This window comes from Pezoporus flaviventris, unplaced genomic scaffold (assembly GCF_033815535.1).
Source record: "Pezoporus flaviventris isolate CSIRO_AGI_PZ_B2104156 unplaced genomic scaffold, CSIRO_AGI_Pfla_v1 ptg000083l, whole genome shotgun sequence".
NCBI classification, from domain to species: domain Eukaryota; kingdom Metazoa; phylum Chordata; class Aves; order Psittaciformes; family Psittacidae; genus Pezoporus; species Pezoporus flaviventris.
In genome coordinates this window covers 6,680,527-6,700,189 of record NW_026892631.1, presented here as the reverse complement: position 1 = coordinate 6,700,189, position 19,663 = coordinate 6,680,527, and the positions used below count along the sequence as shown (strand labels likewise).

Here is a 19,663-nt window from a genome sequence, read left to right as displayed (position 1 = left end):
TGTGATTCTTATGATTCTACGAAGCAGTAGCTGCAAAGATGTCAGAAAGCAGAAAAGTTGATCGCTGAACCTTTGTTACTGGCAATTTTGCAGTTTACATTAGATTTCAGTCTGAGCTGGTCGGTAATTTACTTCAAAAAATTAACCTATACACAGTCATGTATGATCTGGAAATCACAAAAGATGCAAATAGAGCTGTATTTCATGTGCCATACATGCACACACACAAACCATGTAGGCTGTCAAAGGTTCCTCTCAGCAGCAGGATAGCTGCTTCCTGCACAGGCAAGTACATGCTGCCTTGTTTGCTCTCCAGGGACAGTCTCATGAATTATTTCCATCTGACTATTCTCCAGCATCACCAGTGCCAGTGGCATGTGGAATGCACCAGGGACTCCTCAGCACTCACAGTCTAACTCAATTCCCAGCTGATGAAACAGAATTGTTACCTTCCAGTGACTTGGTTTTCCCTTTAAAATCTATCTTTTCCTTCACCATGCATTTCCTGATGCTAAGGAGATCCAGATTTGTGCTTGCATTCCTAACTTGAGGATTTTGAGCATTCCTTTGTTACTGCAGCACATTTACTCTGTCTGCAGCAAATAAGCTGTCAGCTTCATGGAGTTCACTTGCTGTGAGTCAACACCATGCTGTATTGAAGTTGGAGATTCAGATGTGTAAACTCTCACCTGCGTTGTATGGACCAAACAATATGTACTGGGTGACCAGCTGCAGACTGCATTGAATGCCAGGCAGGATCCCTGTGGGCATCTGCTTCGGGTACATCCTAAGGAGGCTCCATTCTGCAATGGTTTAGTTGCTGGAAAGATCAGAGTCCTGTGAGTAAAAACAGATGCAACAGCAGATGAAGCCTCCTCTTAGGTTGCTTATCCTTGACAGGTTGGTTATGCTGCCTCTGATGGAAGGTACACAAGTGCTTATATTTCATTAAACCAGTATAGCAACGCGAGACCTACAAGTGACAGCTTATGGTTCACAGAAAGTAAAGCAAATACATTTTATTTGGGCTTGTAGATGAAATTTCAGCATCTTAGATCACATTCTGTAGATGATACTCATGGTTATCTGAAGACAGACCCTCAGCTGGTATAATACATACCTCCCTTGCACACAGCTCTAAGATCTTTGCTCACTCCAGAACAGTCACAGCCAAACAGTTCCGAACCAAAAGCACAGACTCCGATACGTAAGAAAATGGTATTTTTGCAATGACTTTAAACATTTTCCATTCTCCTTCTGAACTGAGTCCTTTCAAGTCTGTGACAGCAATAGCATAAAAGTTTGTGTTCCAAAGCACACCTCTTGATGCCAAAACACTGCACTGCAAATTATATTTGCTTCCAATCAGTATACAAGCTCTGTGTGTAAGCACAGCTGTACTCACCAGCAGTTCACACATGTGGGGAACAAAGCAAGATCAAGATCAGAGGAGACTTAAAACTACTGTTTAGCAATCAATAAAAATTCCATAGGATGCACCCCTTGTGTGCACCAGTTCCCAGCTTAGCAGATAAGCAAATGGGACTAGTATAGGATATTTAACTATAACAGAAACTAAAGACACTGGTGAAAAAAAGTGTACCTGGCCTAAGGCTTCTTTTAGGCTGAGAAAGTTGGGGCTGTTCAGCCTGGAGAAGAGAAGGCTGCGTGGAGACCTCATAGCAGCCTTCCAGTATCTGAAGGGGGCCTACAAGGATGCTGGAGAGGGACACTTCACTAGGGACTGTAGTGATAGGACAAGGGGTAATGGGTTAAAACTTAAACAGGGGAAGTTTATATTGGATATAAGGAGGAAGTTCTTTACTGTAAGGGTGGTGGTGAGGCACTGGAATGGGTTGCCCAGGGAAGCTGTGAATGCTCCATCCCTGGCGATGCTCAAGGCCAAGTTGGACAGAGCCTTGGGTGACATGGCTTAGTGTGAGATGTCCCTGCCCATGGCAGGGGGGTTGGAACTAGATGATCTTAAGATCCTTTCCAACCCTAACTATTCTATGATTCTCTGATTCTCTGTCACCTACCTCAAAACCGATTTTCAAGACTAGTTTATTCAGACAGCACCTGGAAGAATCCTGCACACAATTTAGGACATATCTTGATAATGGGCAATAACTGGTTTGCTTACCTTATTTTTCAATAGGACAAGAGGTCGCCAGCCCACCCTTCCTGTCCACTTGTTACATAACATTAGCAGGCAACTACATGCAAGAGAAATGAGTTTGAAATAGCAACAACTGAGAGTACCTGTTTCACAATGCTGCTTAGGTAACAGCAAAGAAGTATGAGATTTTCTTTCATATTTTTCTTTTTTCTTTGAATTTTTCTTTTTGTACTTTCTGCAAGTTGAATGAAATTTACCACTTAGAAAATAATTGCTAGTTAATAAACAAAAACAAAACAAAAAAAAACAGAAAACAAACAAAAACCACCAAAAAAACATACACAACAAATTTATATACTTCAAATTTTTCTACACACAAAAATGAGCAAGTTAAAGCAAACCTTGGCAATGACTCAGGTTCAGTCTAAAGCCTCTCATAAAAGTTACACTTGTTATTCTGACTTCCTTTTGTAAACTTAGCTTCTTTCTAGTGTAAAGTTTCACACAGCCATTTACTGAGGGATCCTGGATGCCCACAACTTGTATTATACACCTCTTCCCATCACATCTACAGCAATTCGTTTGCTAAACTGTTAGTGGCTATCAAAAACATTAATACGTAAACTATTCAGATCAAAAGCACTCTGACCTGATTACTCAATTCATAGGCTACAGTAGTTAGTTAACTGAGCTTACATTTTAATAAGAAACATCTTTTTCCAGTATAAAATTCCTGACTTTCAGTATATTTTGTTGTGTCTATTCAAAGCTCTAAGTCTTTGCCAATGTCCATTCAAGATCACTGGAAGCAAAATATAGGGCAATTTTTATATGCCTAGATGGAAGACAAAAGTCAGTCCTACTGCAGGAGGCCAAAAGGAAAGTCCATAGCTCTCCACTGAGGAAACCACTCTAAGCACTCCCAAGGAATATTATGCAACACAGTTTGGATGGAGCCAGAAGATGTGCAGTGCTATGAATTCAGGAGCCATTTCCTCAAATAGGCGAAGGGTTGAGATAGCAAGAGCAAAACCCCAATCTAATCCCTAAAGCTTCTACCTTTGATAGCTCGGGAATACACTGGATAGAGCCCACATTAAGGGTCCTTCCTATCAAGAAGGTGCTGCATTAGAAAACACAACTAAATGAAAACCCATGAGATGCTTGCTGGTGTAGCTAAGCTATCTTCAGCAACATCTTTTGATGCAGGTCAGCTTTAGCCAGGAGCAACAGCCAGCTATGCATACTGTTAGCAAAGCTCCAGAAGGAAAGATGGCAAACCATCCCTTTGGATTTTGATTGCTGATATTACACGAGTTGTGAAAAAGCAAGAGGATGAAAAATATAATGCCCAATCTGTAGAACTTACAAGAAGTTTTGTAATTAAGAGATCAGTGTTAAAAATGCTTCCAATCCTAGATGTGCAGTCTACACAGTCAATATCATACTCAAATCGCACAGGGGCTGCAGCAAGTTGTTGTAAAAATTAACTTGCAAAACTCTCAAGTATACAAAGTGTTTCAAGAATGGAATAAAAAGGCAGAAGAGGCTAACAGGTAGAAGGTATGTAAATAAGTATGAATTGGTAAAGCCCAAGAGATGGGGGGGAATTTCTACTCTATTTAACTCCAATATATCTCTGCATTCATTCACAGAGAAACAAGGTCTGAAAAGGGACAGGGACAGAGAGCACGAGCAGTTATAAGGATGCTCAGAACATCCTTACTGTCACATGGAGGCAGTCTTAACACCATAAAGTAGAAAGATGTCGCAAAGAGGAAAAAGCTATCTTCAAAACTAGCCCAAAATTAGGTACACTTCAGCCACTATCAATTTATAGTGACTAACAAGACCAAGTTCTGTTTCCAGAAGCAACATTCAGAGACTGTGTGGTACTCAGTGAAAGGTGCATATCCATTCATGCCCCATGGATTCCTATGCTGCACTACCTCTGCTTCCAGTCTTTTCTGAAGCATCACTAGCTGCCCAAGTTGAAGGTGGTCTCACAGTTCATAATGTACACATTTATGGAGCATGAACACCTTGGAGCCTGTGGGAGTGCTGAAATCTAAAAGCATCTATCATATAGTAACAGCTACATTTCCTGTGCATTTATGAGTCTGAAGTACAGCACCAGTGTGGCTGCAAGTCAGCTGAATGGGGAAAAAAGAAATCACACAGTAATATTTTAACTGTTTCCAAATACATAATTCTTCACATGCCATCAGCAGTATATGTAAAAGACAAAAGAAATGCCACACTCAGGTCAGGCCCTGTAGTTCAGTGTCTTGTCTTCGGTACTGGAAAGCAGCAGATATGTATAAAAACCAAAACAAAAAAAAGCATGCAAGAAACTCAATAGCTGTTGAAAACATATCCCACAAGGAAAGCATCTCAATTGCTTATGCCATCAGCACAAGTGTTTTTTTTTTCCTTCCCCCATTTCTTCTATATATTCCTTCTCTCCACCTGTTCTTTTCCTTCTCTTCAAGGCCTCCACATCCTCTAAGGGAGCAGAGAAAAAACAGCTTGTCTCATGATGTCTTCTTCCAGCAGATGTAAAAGAAGCAGACAGGACGGAGGGGTGCCATGTGCTTGTTTGTACTGCTGTCCAACGCAAGAGGGACAGGGACCTGCCCAAGCGAGTCCAGGGGAGGCCACAAAGATGCTCTGAGGGCTGAAGCACCTCTGCAATGGATACAGGCTGAGAGAGCTAGGCTTGTTCAGCCTGAGGAAAACAAAGCTCATTGGAGACCTTGTAACAGTCTTCCAATACTTAAAGGAGGCCTACAAGAAAGCTTAACAGACTTTTACAAGGCCATGTAGTGACAAGAGAAAAGGAATGGCTTTAAACTGACAGAAGGAAGATTTAGATTAGACATTAGGAAGAAATTCTTCCCTGCGAGGGTGCTGAGGCCCTGGCACAGGTTGCCCAGAGAAGCTGTGGCTGCCCCATCCCCAGCAGTGTTCAAGGCCAGGTTGGATGGGGCTTGGAGCAACCTGGTCTAGTGGAAAGCACCCCTGCCCATGGCAAGGGTTTGGAACTGGATGAGCGTTAAGGTCCTTTACGACTCAAACCATTCTATGATTCTAGGAGGATTATTCCACTCTAAGTCAGCCTTGCTGAGGATTTACCATTTAGTTTCCAGTATTGCCCTAGAAGGAACCAGAGCTAGCCAGAAGAAAGCTGTAGCTCTGAAAGGCTATGGCCCAGATGGGCACAGAACTTTTTTGACCTCTACTTCTAGAGGAACAAACAAAATTATTAAGGACTGCTAGGAATGCAGGATGAGCTACTGTCACATGTATGGCTTCGACACACTTCTTTAAGCAAAGTTTATATTTAGGGAACACAAACACAACTCTCTGCTTGAAACATGTATGAGATGACATTTTATTATCATGCGCAATTTGTATCATTCACAGCTTACTGGTCTGTAGTCCCAGAATGTGGTGGATATGTACAGAAGCAAACTTAAACGATTTTGCATTGACAGTGAAAATAAATCACATTTTAATGTTAAATCTCACTGTTCATTGCATCTCAGTAGACTGAAGGTATAGAATAAACAATACTAATTCTCATATATTGAGAGCTCAAAGGTCTTCCCATCCACATTTCCTGACTTAAATCTTAAGCACCTGTATTTAAGATGAAGTCAAATAACCACAAAGCAACAACAAAATAAGCAAGGGAGGAAGGAAAGGGGAGAGAAAAGTACACAGCTGAAACAACCACAGGTTTCAAACCTGCAGATATGCTGCTCTTATTCCAACCCAGCAGCCTCTGAAAAGAAATGCACAGTATAACCAATAACAGTGTAGTTTTATATTTCTTTATATTTCAACTCGTACTTTAGCTCTTTTTTTAAATATGTGGAAAGAAAACTAACAGAACCAATATTTACTTACATTTAGCCAGTTACTATTGCACTAGCTTCTTGAATTACAAACAGGTTCAGCATTCTAGTCGTTAACGATACTTATTCCAATGATGTTTCTTGTGTAGAAAAGTAATGAAATAATCAGAAAAGAACAGTGAAGATAACTGAGTAGCTAAGAATAATGTGGTTTAGTTTGCACATATTAACAACACTTTTTGCATATTTTTATCACAGCTTTGTTGTTTTGCTGGTTTTTTTATGGCAAAACAAGACAAGTTGTTTCACAGAAGGTTTATAAGGGAATAGTGCCACAGCCTTAAAGTACGTACTTCAGGGAGGTTTCACCACTCTGCATCTCCAATGGCTTTTGAAAAAATGTGGTCTTTACCCCCAAAGGACATCACTCCATCTTTTAAGTAGAACTTCCATTTGTTCTTACTTCGATGTATCTGAAGGAAAAAAAATAAATCAATAACCCCACCCCGCTCCAAAATACTATCTTAGACCATCCATTAAAGAGAGTGTTTTAAGCACAACCTGGTTTACAAACCTTGATTTTCTTTTAAAATCCTGATAGCCCAAAACATGCGAACCACTGTCACTGAACACACAAGGGAACAACCTCCTGAATCTTAGCATCTCCCCAGCTCCTGAAGCAAAGGGAGCTGTGTGACAGGAAACAAAGACAATAATGGAGCAATTTCACGAGTTCATCAATCCCAAAATATACTGCATCCTGCAAACAAGTATGGCTGAACTAAACTGCAGTGGTTTTCTTCTCCAGTACACACTGCAAAGCAATACTGTGTGCATACAGACGTTAGGATGAGGCCAAAGGAGGAAAACATCACTTAAAAGCAAATACTGCCACGCAAACCCATAAGAAAGTGTTTGCATATTCCACTTCTTTTTAAAGGCCTGCAAAACAATCTATACTGAAGAAAATATTTAATGCTAAAAGGAGGAATTTTAAACACCCCTAGAAATTTTCTTGGATTCTAATCAGTCTATTTTCAAGTCCAGAAGGAAAAAGGAGGGATTAAAATAAGACAATTTTGCCAAATGCATTCTTTATATACTGAATTAAGCAGATTCAAAAACCTTGCATACTTTTTCAATGCAACACAAGCATTGAGGCTTCATTTCAGGTGCATCTTCTAAACACACCTCTCTAACCATGTTTTCCCAAATTACTCGTTTCAGTAACACTCTAATAATTTTCGTCGCACCTCACTACTTCCTAAAACACAGACACTGCTAAGGGAGGCCTAGGTGAACACACATAAAAAAATATCACTAGTCAGTTTTGAAAGAATAAAAGCCAAAAGTTCTCAAGCAAACTATAGACGTATCTGTCCATATTTGGTTCTAAATCAAACATGGACTTCGTTTTGTCAGCTTTTAAACTACTGACAAAGAAGTGTCCAAAACCAAATTAAATACTCCTAACTTCAATATGATCTTCAAGAGTTCAAAATAAGATTGAATTTTAAACATTAAAATGAAGGAGAACAAAATGGCCCTTAACTTCTTTGTTTTTCAAAGAACAGAATTCTGGTAGGAAAAACTCAGTGAGCACTTCAAAGACAAAGAAGTGTAAAAGAAAGTACATGCACTCCTCTGTTACCCATTTTGAAAGTCTTAATCCATGGCTGAAAACGCACTCATCCGTCGATGGTACTGTTGATACTACTTAAAAGTTAAGGAAATACGTAAGCTTCTGCTGCTTCCCAAATCTTTGTTTTGCAGGGTTTGGTCCCCTTTCCTGTAATAGGCCATTATAAACCCATTGATTATCCTCATTTCAGAAAACAGCAGGTAAGTCTTCAGCTTACTGTCAGCTGAGCACGTAATTTAAACACTCAGTTATTACAGCATCAGGTTTCCTTTAAATGGCACCAACAGTAGACCATGGACTTGCTGAAGATATTACTTAGAATAATTAAGGATCAAAAATAAAACTACACTTTACCTTGTCATACTGACAAACTATCAGATTGTCGGTGTCAAACAAGTCTGGAATGTCCTGTTCACTGATATCATCACCAGAATTTAAGGGGTCCTAGAGATTAAAATTGTATTTTATACATTCTTTCAGAATAGCACTGAATATACTTGACATTAAACACACCTAGAACAATAAAGGTTACCACTGGAAAAAATAAAGACCTAGAGGCTATGAAGACCATGTTGTACAGAGCTCATTCATAAGCACCTTTACATTCTCAGAAACACTCTAAACAAAAAACAGGTCAAAAAGCAAGACTACTAACAAAACTGACCCCAGTAACTGGAACACTACTAATCAACCAGCATTCATTTTAAGTCCAGATGCTAGGAGTTGGTTCTCTTGTGAATCTCCAGAATACAAAATTGCATATCTTCAAGGAAACCCTTTTCCTAGGAAATGTTATGTACTTGTATCACATTGTTCTCTATCTAATCCCATGGGTCCTTCAGAAGGGAAAGAAACCTAGATTTGTATCCAGGTCTTACTTAATTAAAAAGCAGAACTCCATCCCATTGAGGCCAGCATTTTACTATTGAACTTTAATTCTGGTGATTAAGTATTTTAATTCATCCAATAAACAACTGACTTCTCAAAGTCTCTTTCATTTGTCCACAGTCCTCAGAATGAGCTCAAATAATTTCTCATCAGTACCTTCTATCTCAAGAGGTATCTAAATTAACTATGCATTCTCTGCATTACACATAGCAGGAATCAGGCTGGGTCAAACAATTCAACAGTCAAGATGGATATCCTATCACACTGTGCATCACAAGGCTTAAAAGTAAATTACCTCCTCAACTATATCTATTTGGGGCTCTTCATTATCACCGCCACTGCTGCTAGACTCTGTGTCCGAAGTACTGCCACATTCTTCATCATCCTCATCATCCAGAACTTTTAGATCCTCTGATTCAACAACACCAATGAATGCGTTCTCCTCCCTATCTTTTGTAAGCGCTATTTCTTTCTTGGGAGAAGAATCACCAGTACCATCTAGCTGAATTATGCCTTCAATGTCACTGCAGATATCCTTCTCTGATCGTAAATTAGATTCCATCTGCACAGTGGATTCCACCTGACAGGAAGAAAACAAACCAGAGACAGCTTGTGAATTAACACCACATAGCTATCATTGTTTAAATGCCTCAAAGCCTGAGATTTTTGTTTAATAAAGTGACAAAATTGGGGCAATGAGAGTTTCAACTCCTGGCCTTCTCGTAAACCCTGAGTACATTTGCAAATCTTGTTCTTACACTTAAGCTTAAATGGAATCCATGCCATATATTCCTCAGCAATATAGAAAGACATTTTCCTAGACTTTTCTTTAAGCAGTATTCTACTCAAACAACTTAAGAAGTTGATAGAGCAGGCCTTTAGAATTTCTATTGCAAAGAAAACTCCAAAATCAACCCTCCAAAACGAAATAAACTACTTCCCCACCCCAAAAAATAGCATTTTTCATTTTTGAAATAGAAGTCAATATGAACTCATCCCTCTTCCTCAACTCAATCAAAATGCTTTGTTTAAATAAGAGATAAGCTGAGAGAGACAGTATTTCAGTACTACAAGTTACTGTTCATAAAAGTGCTAGAATTCCTAAACAGAGCATTCACAGGAGCATAAAAGGGCCTTCAGCTTTCAGCCATCTTCAGTTTCTCATTAAATTTTTATTGTAGCACTTAATTCTCCTCCACATACACTTTCTAGTTCAAGAAAGAAAAAAATAAAAAAAATCATACTTTGTTTTGACCTTCCATTCTTACTACAGACAGTCTTCATCATCCTGCCATCAAAGTTCAGATGAGAAACAGAACACGCTTTCAATTTACAGCCATTTGTCATTACCATTATTAAATTTGCATTTAATAAATTTGCTTCAATCACATCTAAGCACTACAACTCAAAGTCAGCAAACCAGCCTGAACTTCAAACATCTGCAAATAATTTCTGGAACAAAAATTAGATGAGGTCAAGAAAGTGGCTTATTAATTAAAATCATTCAAGTTTTTCTCACAGCTTGAGCCAAATTCTAGTTTGTTTGGGATTCAAACCCCCCCCCACCCCCACCAAGGAAATGCATTTCCTTCCAGCAAACTTTCACTTACCAAATCTGACTTTTCATACTTAATATGCATTCTCAATGCTCTTCACACAAGTTAAAACTAACTCCAGGTGAAATCACAAAGCAATTTGCCCACAACTGGGCAGTATCCATATGCAGATTGAGTGTCAGAATGACACAGGAGTTCTCAAAGGGTCATCCAGGTCTGCTCAGTCACACCAAAAAAAAACCCAACTCTAATCCCCCAAAATAGTCAGTAAGTCTAAGAATATATCAATCCACTCCACTTTTAGCATTTAGATTGACATTCTCATCCATCCCAGTATTTCAGCAACATTTGTGAACAATTCTTAATGTAAAACTGAACAGTCAGCTACTGCTATTCAAAACAAGCTCAAGATCACATGGAATGATAGAATGGTTAGGGTTGCAAGGGACCTTAAAGATCATTTGATTCCAACCCCTCTGTCACATTTCTCACAATACTTCAACCAACTATCTCCAATGGATGTATTTTCACCAGCTGAGAAATACAAGGTCTTACCTTGTCAGAGGAAGCAATTCTGTCCTGATTTTTCAGGACACTGCCATCATCCAAACTGTTGCCCATGATAATCAGGTCAATGATATCATCAGACACCTGCTGGTGCACTGACTCCTGAAGCTGAATTTCTAACTGCTCCTCCACATCCAACAGCACACTGCTCGAGTTGTTTGCCAGGGATTCAGAAGGAGAAAACCCGTTGGAGGATTCTGGAGTAAACACAGCTGTGTGATGACTCCCATGCTGGGATTTTTCTGTCGAGTCTGCACACCGATTTAATGCTGCATCAGTTGGAAGCTGCTGCTGACTCACAGAGGGCTGCTGGACCAAAGACGTATTGGCAGAGTTCTCCAGGTTGGTTTTTTCCATGACATTTGGCTGAAAAAAACATGGTGTGCTGGACAGCAGCGTCCTGGGGCTGCAGTATTTCAGCAGAAGATGCTGTGCATTTTTCACAAGTGACATCACTCACCTGTGCAACACTAGCAACATTGGCTTGCAGAACTGAAGGCTGCCCAAGGGGCTGATACATTTGCTGAACAGGATGATGGAGAATATTCACATCTCCTGTGGTCTGCGTGACCACAACAGGCACATTTACCTTATAAAGGTGCCCTACAAAGAGAAGAGTTACAAACTGCTTCAACAGGTTAAACTACAGGTTCATCCAGGTCACTGTCCTCTTACCACTAATTACCAATAGCAAACATGAAGGCAAATCATGAGAAACAGGATGCCTACAAAGCAGTACTTTCCCCAGATTTAATCCTTAGTTATTCTTATCAGTGTTAGAATTGAGATGCCAGAGCTAACTTCCCAATTTCATTTAATTATTCTTTTCCCCACACACATGCTTACACACAGTCACTCATATCAGCCTATAGGTCTCCAAACCTTAGTGATTATACCTAAAATAGGTATCCAGAGACATAAGATCTCATCAAAGAACAGCTGTTGGAAAGAAGAGTCAATCTATGACAGAAATAAGCGTGCCACTCATCACACCCTAAGCAGTTCAAGCACATTTTTGTACAAGCACTATAGGCAGTTTTATCAACAAAAGAGCGTAAGCAAAAAGGTTAATGAACGACTGGATTTTATTTGAATTAAAAAAATCAATTTGATTCCAAAGCACCAGAAGGGAAGATTGTCTCTCATATACGAAGACATACGTGTGCCCAGACTGACAAAGGAGCACATTTGCGAGCAACTGTAAACAAAATAAGGTGGCAGCCCATGTTAACTAACCTGCAAGTGTGCACAACTGAGACACTAATTAACCAACATTATTACTTCCCTATGCAGCAATCACAAACGACAAAAAAAGTGAAGGATAAATGGCTCCACCCACCTATACTTTAACTTCCTATTTACTGTTCTCAGCACCATCTTTCACTACCCACACACAGTCCACATGCTGTAACATTTTACATCTCCTTAATCTTACCAGATGCTGTCTGTAGCATCACTCCAGCTGGCACATGTACAGGATAAGCAATACCCGAAGGGTGAGTAAGAGTTGCACCTGCTTGTGAAGCACCCTAGATACACAAGAGCTTCATTAAGAAACAGTGAATACTTTATCTCCTAGGGCCCTAGATGTCACACATAACATAACCAGCTGAAACATCAACAAGGGCCTTTTTGTGATCATCTTTACTGAAGAGTTGCTTCAGACTTTTGAAACTCAGACATGTAAAGAGTATTCTATATTGATAGGATAATAACTTGTCCCAAGTATTTCCTATTTTCCAATTATCACATTTCCTTCTTGTTAAGAGAACACTTTCCTCTACTTCTTCGATGTACACACCATCCAGAAAAGTATTTTTCCAGTCAGAGCCACTTTATCCTAAGCTTATGCATTACTCCAAACAGCACAGGCTCCTTGCCTAGGCCTGTGAAGTCACTTCACATTCATTTTTAATCCTGGAAAGTGGAGTTGGATATACGTCTCCCTTTCAAACTAGCTGTTCCAGGGAATTCCAGTTTTTAAATCAGGAATCTTGCACATTACACAAACATCTTCTCTGTATTATATTTCAGCCTGGCCAGCTAGTTAGCTTGAGGCTCAGGAGGCCTCAGTAAACACATCAAGCTCTGACAGTTAACAGCCTCTCCCTAAAGAAATTTTGCCATGTCCAGAGTTTAGAACCTGTCAACTCTAAAAACACCCATCGTCTTCTGGGTGATTTCTATATCTCATGGATAATGCTGCTCACAGCTTCACTAGTACTAGCATATCCCAACCATGAATTATTGTTAACACCCAGTGATTAAAAAAAGGATCTATAGATGTGTATTTCCACTACTACACTTCCATCCTATGGGCTAAACACACACAGCCACATCTTCCAACACACTTCTGGCTGCACTGCTTGCAAAACCAACTGGTAGATATCCCATCCCTTTTTACTGCTCAAACAGAAGCAGCAAAGTTACAGCTCTCTCTATGCAGACTCCTAATTTTTGCATGGTTTTCAGAAAAAATAAGTAACTAAAAGGACCAGAAGCAACAACGAGTTTCCTTAGCCGTTTATTCTCTCTCAGCAGGACTCCTGTTCTCTTGCCATATTGGACACGTGAAATAATGAGAAATGCTACTTTTTCAGTCCCTAAACGCTGTTCTGAAGATCTATACATGGAAAATACTTAATATTTGCCTCCCCTTAAGCCTATTAACAACTTGGCAATCATTTAGAATTCAGATTAATCAAAATTGAATGAAAACATCACTACAGCTACATACCGGGTCTACTGCTGTAAAATGCTGAAAACCTCTGGCAGTTGGGATGACAAAAGAAGCTGTAAAACCAAAAAATATAAAAATGTTAAGTTTTCAGACACAGTTGATTTTTCAGTAATTTACAGCAAGGACTGCTGAAACTAAAGCAATTTGATTTCAGTTCACACTCATTAGATCAACAAACAAGCACATCGAGGTAAGGCTCTTAAATATACTTCCCTTAATGATGCTTCAAGCTTACGCTGTGCTTGAGGGAGGAAAAGATTATACCCTGAACTTACAAAACTTGTATTTTACTAAAAGCTGGTCTTGGAGATTTGTTTGTTTGACAAATATTTATTATAACTATTTGATCTGTTTAAGCTGCACTGTAAAAATTAAGCATGTCATTTCTACATGCTATCAATTACACGGATAGATGTGCAATACCACCATGTTAACATGACCAAGAACGCATATGTAAAATGTACTGCCTTGTAAATAAGTGGAAAGTATACGAGTATTTTTCTGCACTATATCAAATCCAATAGTGCTAATAGTAGGAACACTAGGGTGGGATTTTCTAAAGCACTCAATACTGACTTCAGTGAAGATAAACCAAAGGAAAAACTTTTCCAGGCTTCAAGAAGCAAACAACTGAGTAATCCTAACTACTCTGAAAATCCCTAGCCATGGCACATTAAAAAAAAAAAACAAACAAAACCAAACACAAAACAGCAAATAAGAAGTTCACTGGCTTCAACAGATTGTTTTGCCTTAGTATTGCTCTTCCAAAAACTAGGAGTAACAAAGTAAAGCTCATTAAATGTAAAGCCTCCAATAGCAAACAAACTCAAACATACACTCCCTTTAACCAGATGGAATAAGTAGAACATCTGTCTCCAAAACCAGCCCATTCAACTATAAAGACTGCAAAAGAAAAAAACAAAAAAAAACAACAAAAAACCCCACAAAACAAACAGATGAAGAGTCCCTGCGTAACCCTGAAGTGCACTACAACACAGGTTTTAATTAAATCATCTCATGAGTCTGTGTTTATTTGTCCTTACAGGGAGAAGAGCTAATGGCTCCTCACTGGGAGAAATCTCAGCTAAGCATTACAGTCTATCACAACATTACCACAGTGGTCAGCTGGACTTAATTGAGACTGATAGGCCCTGATGTGAGAGGCTGTGTGAAAGTCAAGTACTTCTCTGCAAAGGGAATACTGCTTTAGGAGAACTAACTGAGAGGCAAACAAAAAACACACTTTTCCGTTTGAGCAAGGGATTACATTTAAACAATGCAGAATATGATTAAACCCCAACACAACATCAGAGCTGCATGGCACAACTGTGCCATACAACCTCTGCATACATCATGCCATACATCAAAAGGGGAAGTGAAAGCTTAACCCTACTGGTACATTTGCAATTGAAGGGTTACACTTCTGGACTGCAGAAGTGGCTAAAACACTCTTCAAATTTTGCTACTGGAAATAAACAGGCGATTACAAGCATGTAGACAGGACATTAGTTTATCAAAGTTTAACTTGTCCTTTATTGGTAAAATTCTGCTTTCAAATAATTACCGTTCCCCATCATCCTAAACAAGGATACATAAGCATCATAAATCAAGATTATTCCAGAACTTTCGAGTCTTCCAAAAAGATTTCTGAATCACTAAGTGATTCTTAAATTGCATCTGCTGTAATCAACAACATCTAACCTGCTGAAGCCTGCAGAACACGGTGAAGATTCTGTGGCAACTGCAGGGTAAACCGTTGAGAATGGTGGCTATTTTTGAAGAAACCTTCTGTTGCTTTAGACTGCACCACCTTGGTTTCCCAGCGCTGCAGAAAGATTTTTATGAAGGTCAACAGACATCAGCTTTAAAAACAAAGCACAGCTAAAATTATCATCACATACTCCTGTTTTTTCCAGGAGTAAATTGACCAATTCTATCCAACAAACACAGTGACAACCACCACTGAATTCCGACTTCCAGTAGCCCAACACATCATTCACGGGATATTTGTAACTTTAAGTTAGGACAAAATATGCATGTTTTAGAGGGCAAACAAAAGGTCAGATGCACCATACCAAAAGAAAAAAATAAAATACACATCTTCTATTAATGCAGGGGAACCTGACAAACCTGCTTCAAGTCTTGGAGAACCCGTTCCTCTAAACCCTCCTCTGCAAAGAGTTCCTGCACACCTTCAATCACATCTTCAATAACAGACTTGTATAGTTTGGCCTGTGTTTAAGAAAATAAATTTTCAAGTTAAGATGAACATTAAGTCATTTGAAATGACAGCACCAATCTAATCTTGCTGTAAAAACTACTGTTACAAACTGAAGAACACAAACAGAGCAGTGTAATAAACTGAATATTCCCAAGTGCAAAGGCCTGCAAGACCATTCATTCTTTTAAATCCAACATCCCTGGAAAAATACTGGATTCAAGCCTCAAATTATTGGCTTCTGTGCTACAGTAATGCTTAAGAAAATCCTAGAAATATTACAAAAACAGTTGCTGTGCCATATTGTTTTGAAATAAAAAAGCACATCTCAAATGCCAGTTTAAAACTGTATCATTCTAGTGTCATCACACCTAACTTAAAGACCAACCAACACAAACTACTAACACTGAGATGTGCCAATTCTACCACAAGCACAATGTAAGCAACCTACAAGCAATTAGAGTCAGTTTACTTTTTTCTTTGTGGCAATAGTCTGATGCTGTACAGTAATTTAGCTATGGAAATTTTAATGCTCATTTTCAATACGTATCATTCATCTTATAATACAACAGGAGCCCAACTCATGTCAGTGATTAAATCCTGATCCTCTAGTCAGACCTGGACAACAGGTCTAGACATGAGCTAGAAGACTGACTCACTCAGATGCAAATGTAAAATAAGCTTTTAGCAGTTTAAACTGCTAAAGTTTAAACTGACTATCACTAACACCAGAACAGCCTACATAAGGTGAAAGATAAAGCTGAGATTTTCAGGACACCTCAGAAGTTAAGATTCCAGGATATTAATTTATATTTTCCTAACAATATCAAATTTACTGCTCTAAAGCTGTGCTAAACTGAAGATGATAAAAGCTTGTTTAAAAAAAAACAAAAACAAAACCAAAAAACCTGTAAGTTATTAAGAAGTAAAAGTTACACTGTTTACAAAAAACTTCCAGCATAACATAGCACTACTTTAAAATAACCACATTCATGTACGTTTTCTTATGGGAGCTTAGAGATCTCCAATTCTCCCACATTTCAGGACACTAGGAAGATAAGGAGAAAACAAGTAATTACTCTTGCACCACTACACTAAGTAGTGCTCACTAGTCTGAATGGCAAATGCGTTGCCTTCGTTACTAACCCAGAAGAGAAACCGAACTGAAATCTTTCAACAGGCCCATTCCTCTCTCCAGGACGGCCAAGTTATAGTTAGAACATCCATTGCGCTATATGAAACCTATACATAGCGATTGTACAATTCAAACACTACGTTTCCACATTAAGAGAGGAACGGTCACAGGGCAGATGTTACTGTACTCCAGCTTTCACACACACAGCTTTTATTGCCAGAACCAGGCCATCCACATTGGAACTGCCAGCACCCACAAACTCCAGTGGGATGGCAGGGAAAACAAAAAGCCAAAAGCAAGTCTTAAAGTGAACCCTCCAAGGCTTCCCTGGGATTACTGTCATCTGAAACATCCTCTCAAGTCCCCACTAAGGAAAGGCAGCAGAAGATGAACCCCGGAGGGGGCAAAAAGCCACCACCTTTCTCCTTGTCACCTCTAGGCTTGCACAGCATCCCTCCACGCCTGGAGCTACCCAGCACCTCTCACCAACACCTGCCACGATGCTTCTGCCTCCTACAAAACGCTTTTTTCAAAGCATCACCGCCTAAAAAATAACGCCTTGCAAAGGGAAAAACTGGAGGCTCCTCCTGGGCACCAGGGAGCAGGAGGCCACGGCCAGGATCCTAGCCCCAACCCCAGGACCCTGGCGCCAACCTCTCTCTCCCGCACGGAGAGGCAGCCAGACCCCACCGAGCCGTTCACAGCCCCTGAGCCCCGGGTACCCGCCGGCGCTGTCGGTACGGGACGGAGCTCAGCCTCACGGCAGCTCACCACAAGGTTAGCATGCGCCATGTTGCCGGCCACACGACTGACCGCCCTCTACCCGCCCTCCCGCCTTATGGCGCCGTTGCCACGGGAACGCGGCCTACCCACCGCCGGCTCCGCCCAGGCCCTCGTCGGCCTTTCTTCCTTCCTTCCTTCCCTTTGCTGTGCTGGTTGTTGTCCCCTCTGCCCTGAAACACCCCATGGTATCCGGGTGATGGTTACGAAACGCTGGTTTCTTCTTTCAGAGACTGAAGAGAGGGATCTGCCCCTGCACAGAGCTTAAGGCCGCCAAGGGGCCCGGTTTGTAGTTCAGGCCCTGAGCAATAGCCTGAAGCTTCAGCTTATGAGCATAGGGGAAAGGAGGCTTTGTTTGGAGAGCCAGTTACCCGTGGTGCCACAATACACCTAGGAAGGCTGGCTACAAAAGCATATTCTTTTGCTTTAATAAACTCTGAAGTCATTATTACCCCATAAACAGGAAGATAGCTGAAGCTACCAGTTAAGCAGCAGCAATCTGGTGCAACTACACAAATTACTGCTTACATTTGCAGCAATCTGTTCACGTTAATACAGAGATCTACCAATTTCGCAGTTGCTCATCTGGAAAAATGTTCATTAATCTCATGTGTAGGAGAATATACACTTTGGTCTTTATACACCTTCTGTACGTGGACTGGTGTTGCCATTATGATTCCGAGAACCTAGAAACACCATCTTTTCTTTTCCCTTCTTTTCCCTTTCAATTTTTAGATAGCTGTGTTGGTACAGTGCTATTTGGCATGTGGCAACTCACCCATTAAGCTTTAATTTTTAAGGCTGACTTATCCTAAAAAATGGAAAGACTGTAACGAAAATACTGACAGACCCTTAATTATATAGCTAGACTAACACCTACAACAACAACAACAACAAAGAAGCAACATCCATAATAATATTCACGAATGAGACAAATGCAATTTGCTATTGAACTAATTTTGCTCTGCAACAAAATTTGTTTAATGACACTGTCTGGGTCTTGAATTAAACGGCAGTTGCATATTCAGCTGTTCTGTATGCCCTGCATCATCGTGAGGAAAAGGCTTGCCCCTTGCGGGGCATACAGAACAGCTGAATATGAGCTGTAAGGCAAGCCTTTTCCTCATGTTACTTTGCTTACAGAATAATTTAAGTGATAAAACATTTATTTTTTAAAGCATGGTGCTTATTTGAAACTGCCTAGGATGGTGATCTGCCATGAGCATCGTTATTCTTCTCCTGTCTGGTGAGTCCTGTCATGTTAGCAGGGATGACTGCAGCCTTGAGGATCCCACTGGGCCCTGGAGGTTGCAGATGGTGATCCTGCAACTGGCTGCGACTTACTCATCAGGCAGATAAACCTGATGCTGAGCCATCTATCTGCCAGCACACTGCACAGCAGCTTCAGAAAGGTGGAAGTGCAGAAAGAAGATTTTATAAATCAGTTCCCTGCCTTCTACCACCCTTTGTTTATCTAGGGATTACAAAGTGCCTTAAATCAGTGCAATTTCTATGCCTAACTTCAAAAAGAAACAGAGGTCGGGGAGCTTGATAGCAGAGGACGTCTCAGCTGTCTCAGATAATGGTGGGGTTACTTTGGTTATGTCCACATTAAAACTTGCAGAGCAAAGCAAATGGTATTCACCTGCATTTCAGGTTGACTGCATGTCTCTGTATTTGCATATACCTAACACATCCCACCAGCACAAGGCACTGTGGATATATCCCATCTGTTATAAATGATATCTTTTGTATTGCCAGTGAATACCAAAACTCCTGTCACCAAGGTCAGCCTGTCAGCTCCCTTCATGCAAAGGACAACAGGCTAAGCCTCCTGATTGTACACAGCTATCTCTGCAGAGAAAGCAAACGCTGGGAGTGGGAATACAACTTTCCAAACTGCACAGGGAGGTTGCAGAGTGCAGTTCATGCTACACCAAGGCACATCTGCTTTCACCTGAGGTCTAGCAACATACTTTATATAATTTCTTTTACAAATTCCCAGAGAAGGTGTCTTTTCATCCAAGCATTGTGAGCAGTGTCAGCTGAGCAGCATGAGGAAGACTGGTGTACACTGAAAAAAATCAATCTTCTCTGAACAAGAAAAAAATATTCAAATATAGAACCATAGAATGGTAGGGACCTTAAAGCTCATCCA

General features: G+C 40.2%; 1 protein-coding gene across 1 annotated transcript in view; it reads right to left on the bottom strand.

Annotated features, from left to right (window-relative positions):
• The window catches only part of STON1 (stonin 1), a 230,086-nt gene that overhangs the window by 180,355 nt on the left and 30,068 nt on the right, over positions 1–19,663 (bottom strand). Inside the window, 9 exon segments of the mRNA XM_061475334.1 lie at positions 6,256–6,452; positions 7,976–8,065; positions 8,805–9,089; positions 10,621–11,007; positions 11,009–11,235; positions 12,068–12,161; positions 13,370–13,425; positions 15,074–15,197; positions 15,503–15,604. Of these exon segments, the coding sequence (XP_061331318.1) occupies positions 6,345–6,452; positions 7,976–8,065; positions 8,805–9,089; positions 10,621–11,007; positions 11,009–11,235; positions 12,068–12,161; positions 13,370–13,425; positions 15,074–15,197; positions 15,503–15,604 (1,473 nt within the window). The 3' untranslated portion in view covers positions 6,256–6,344.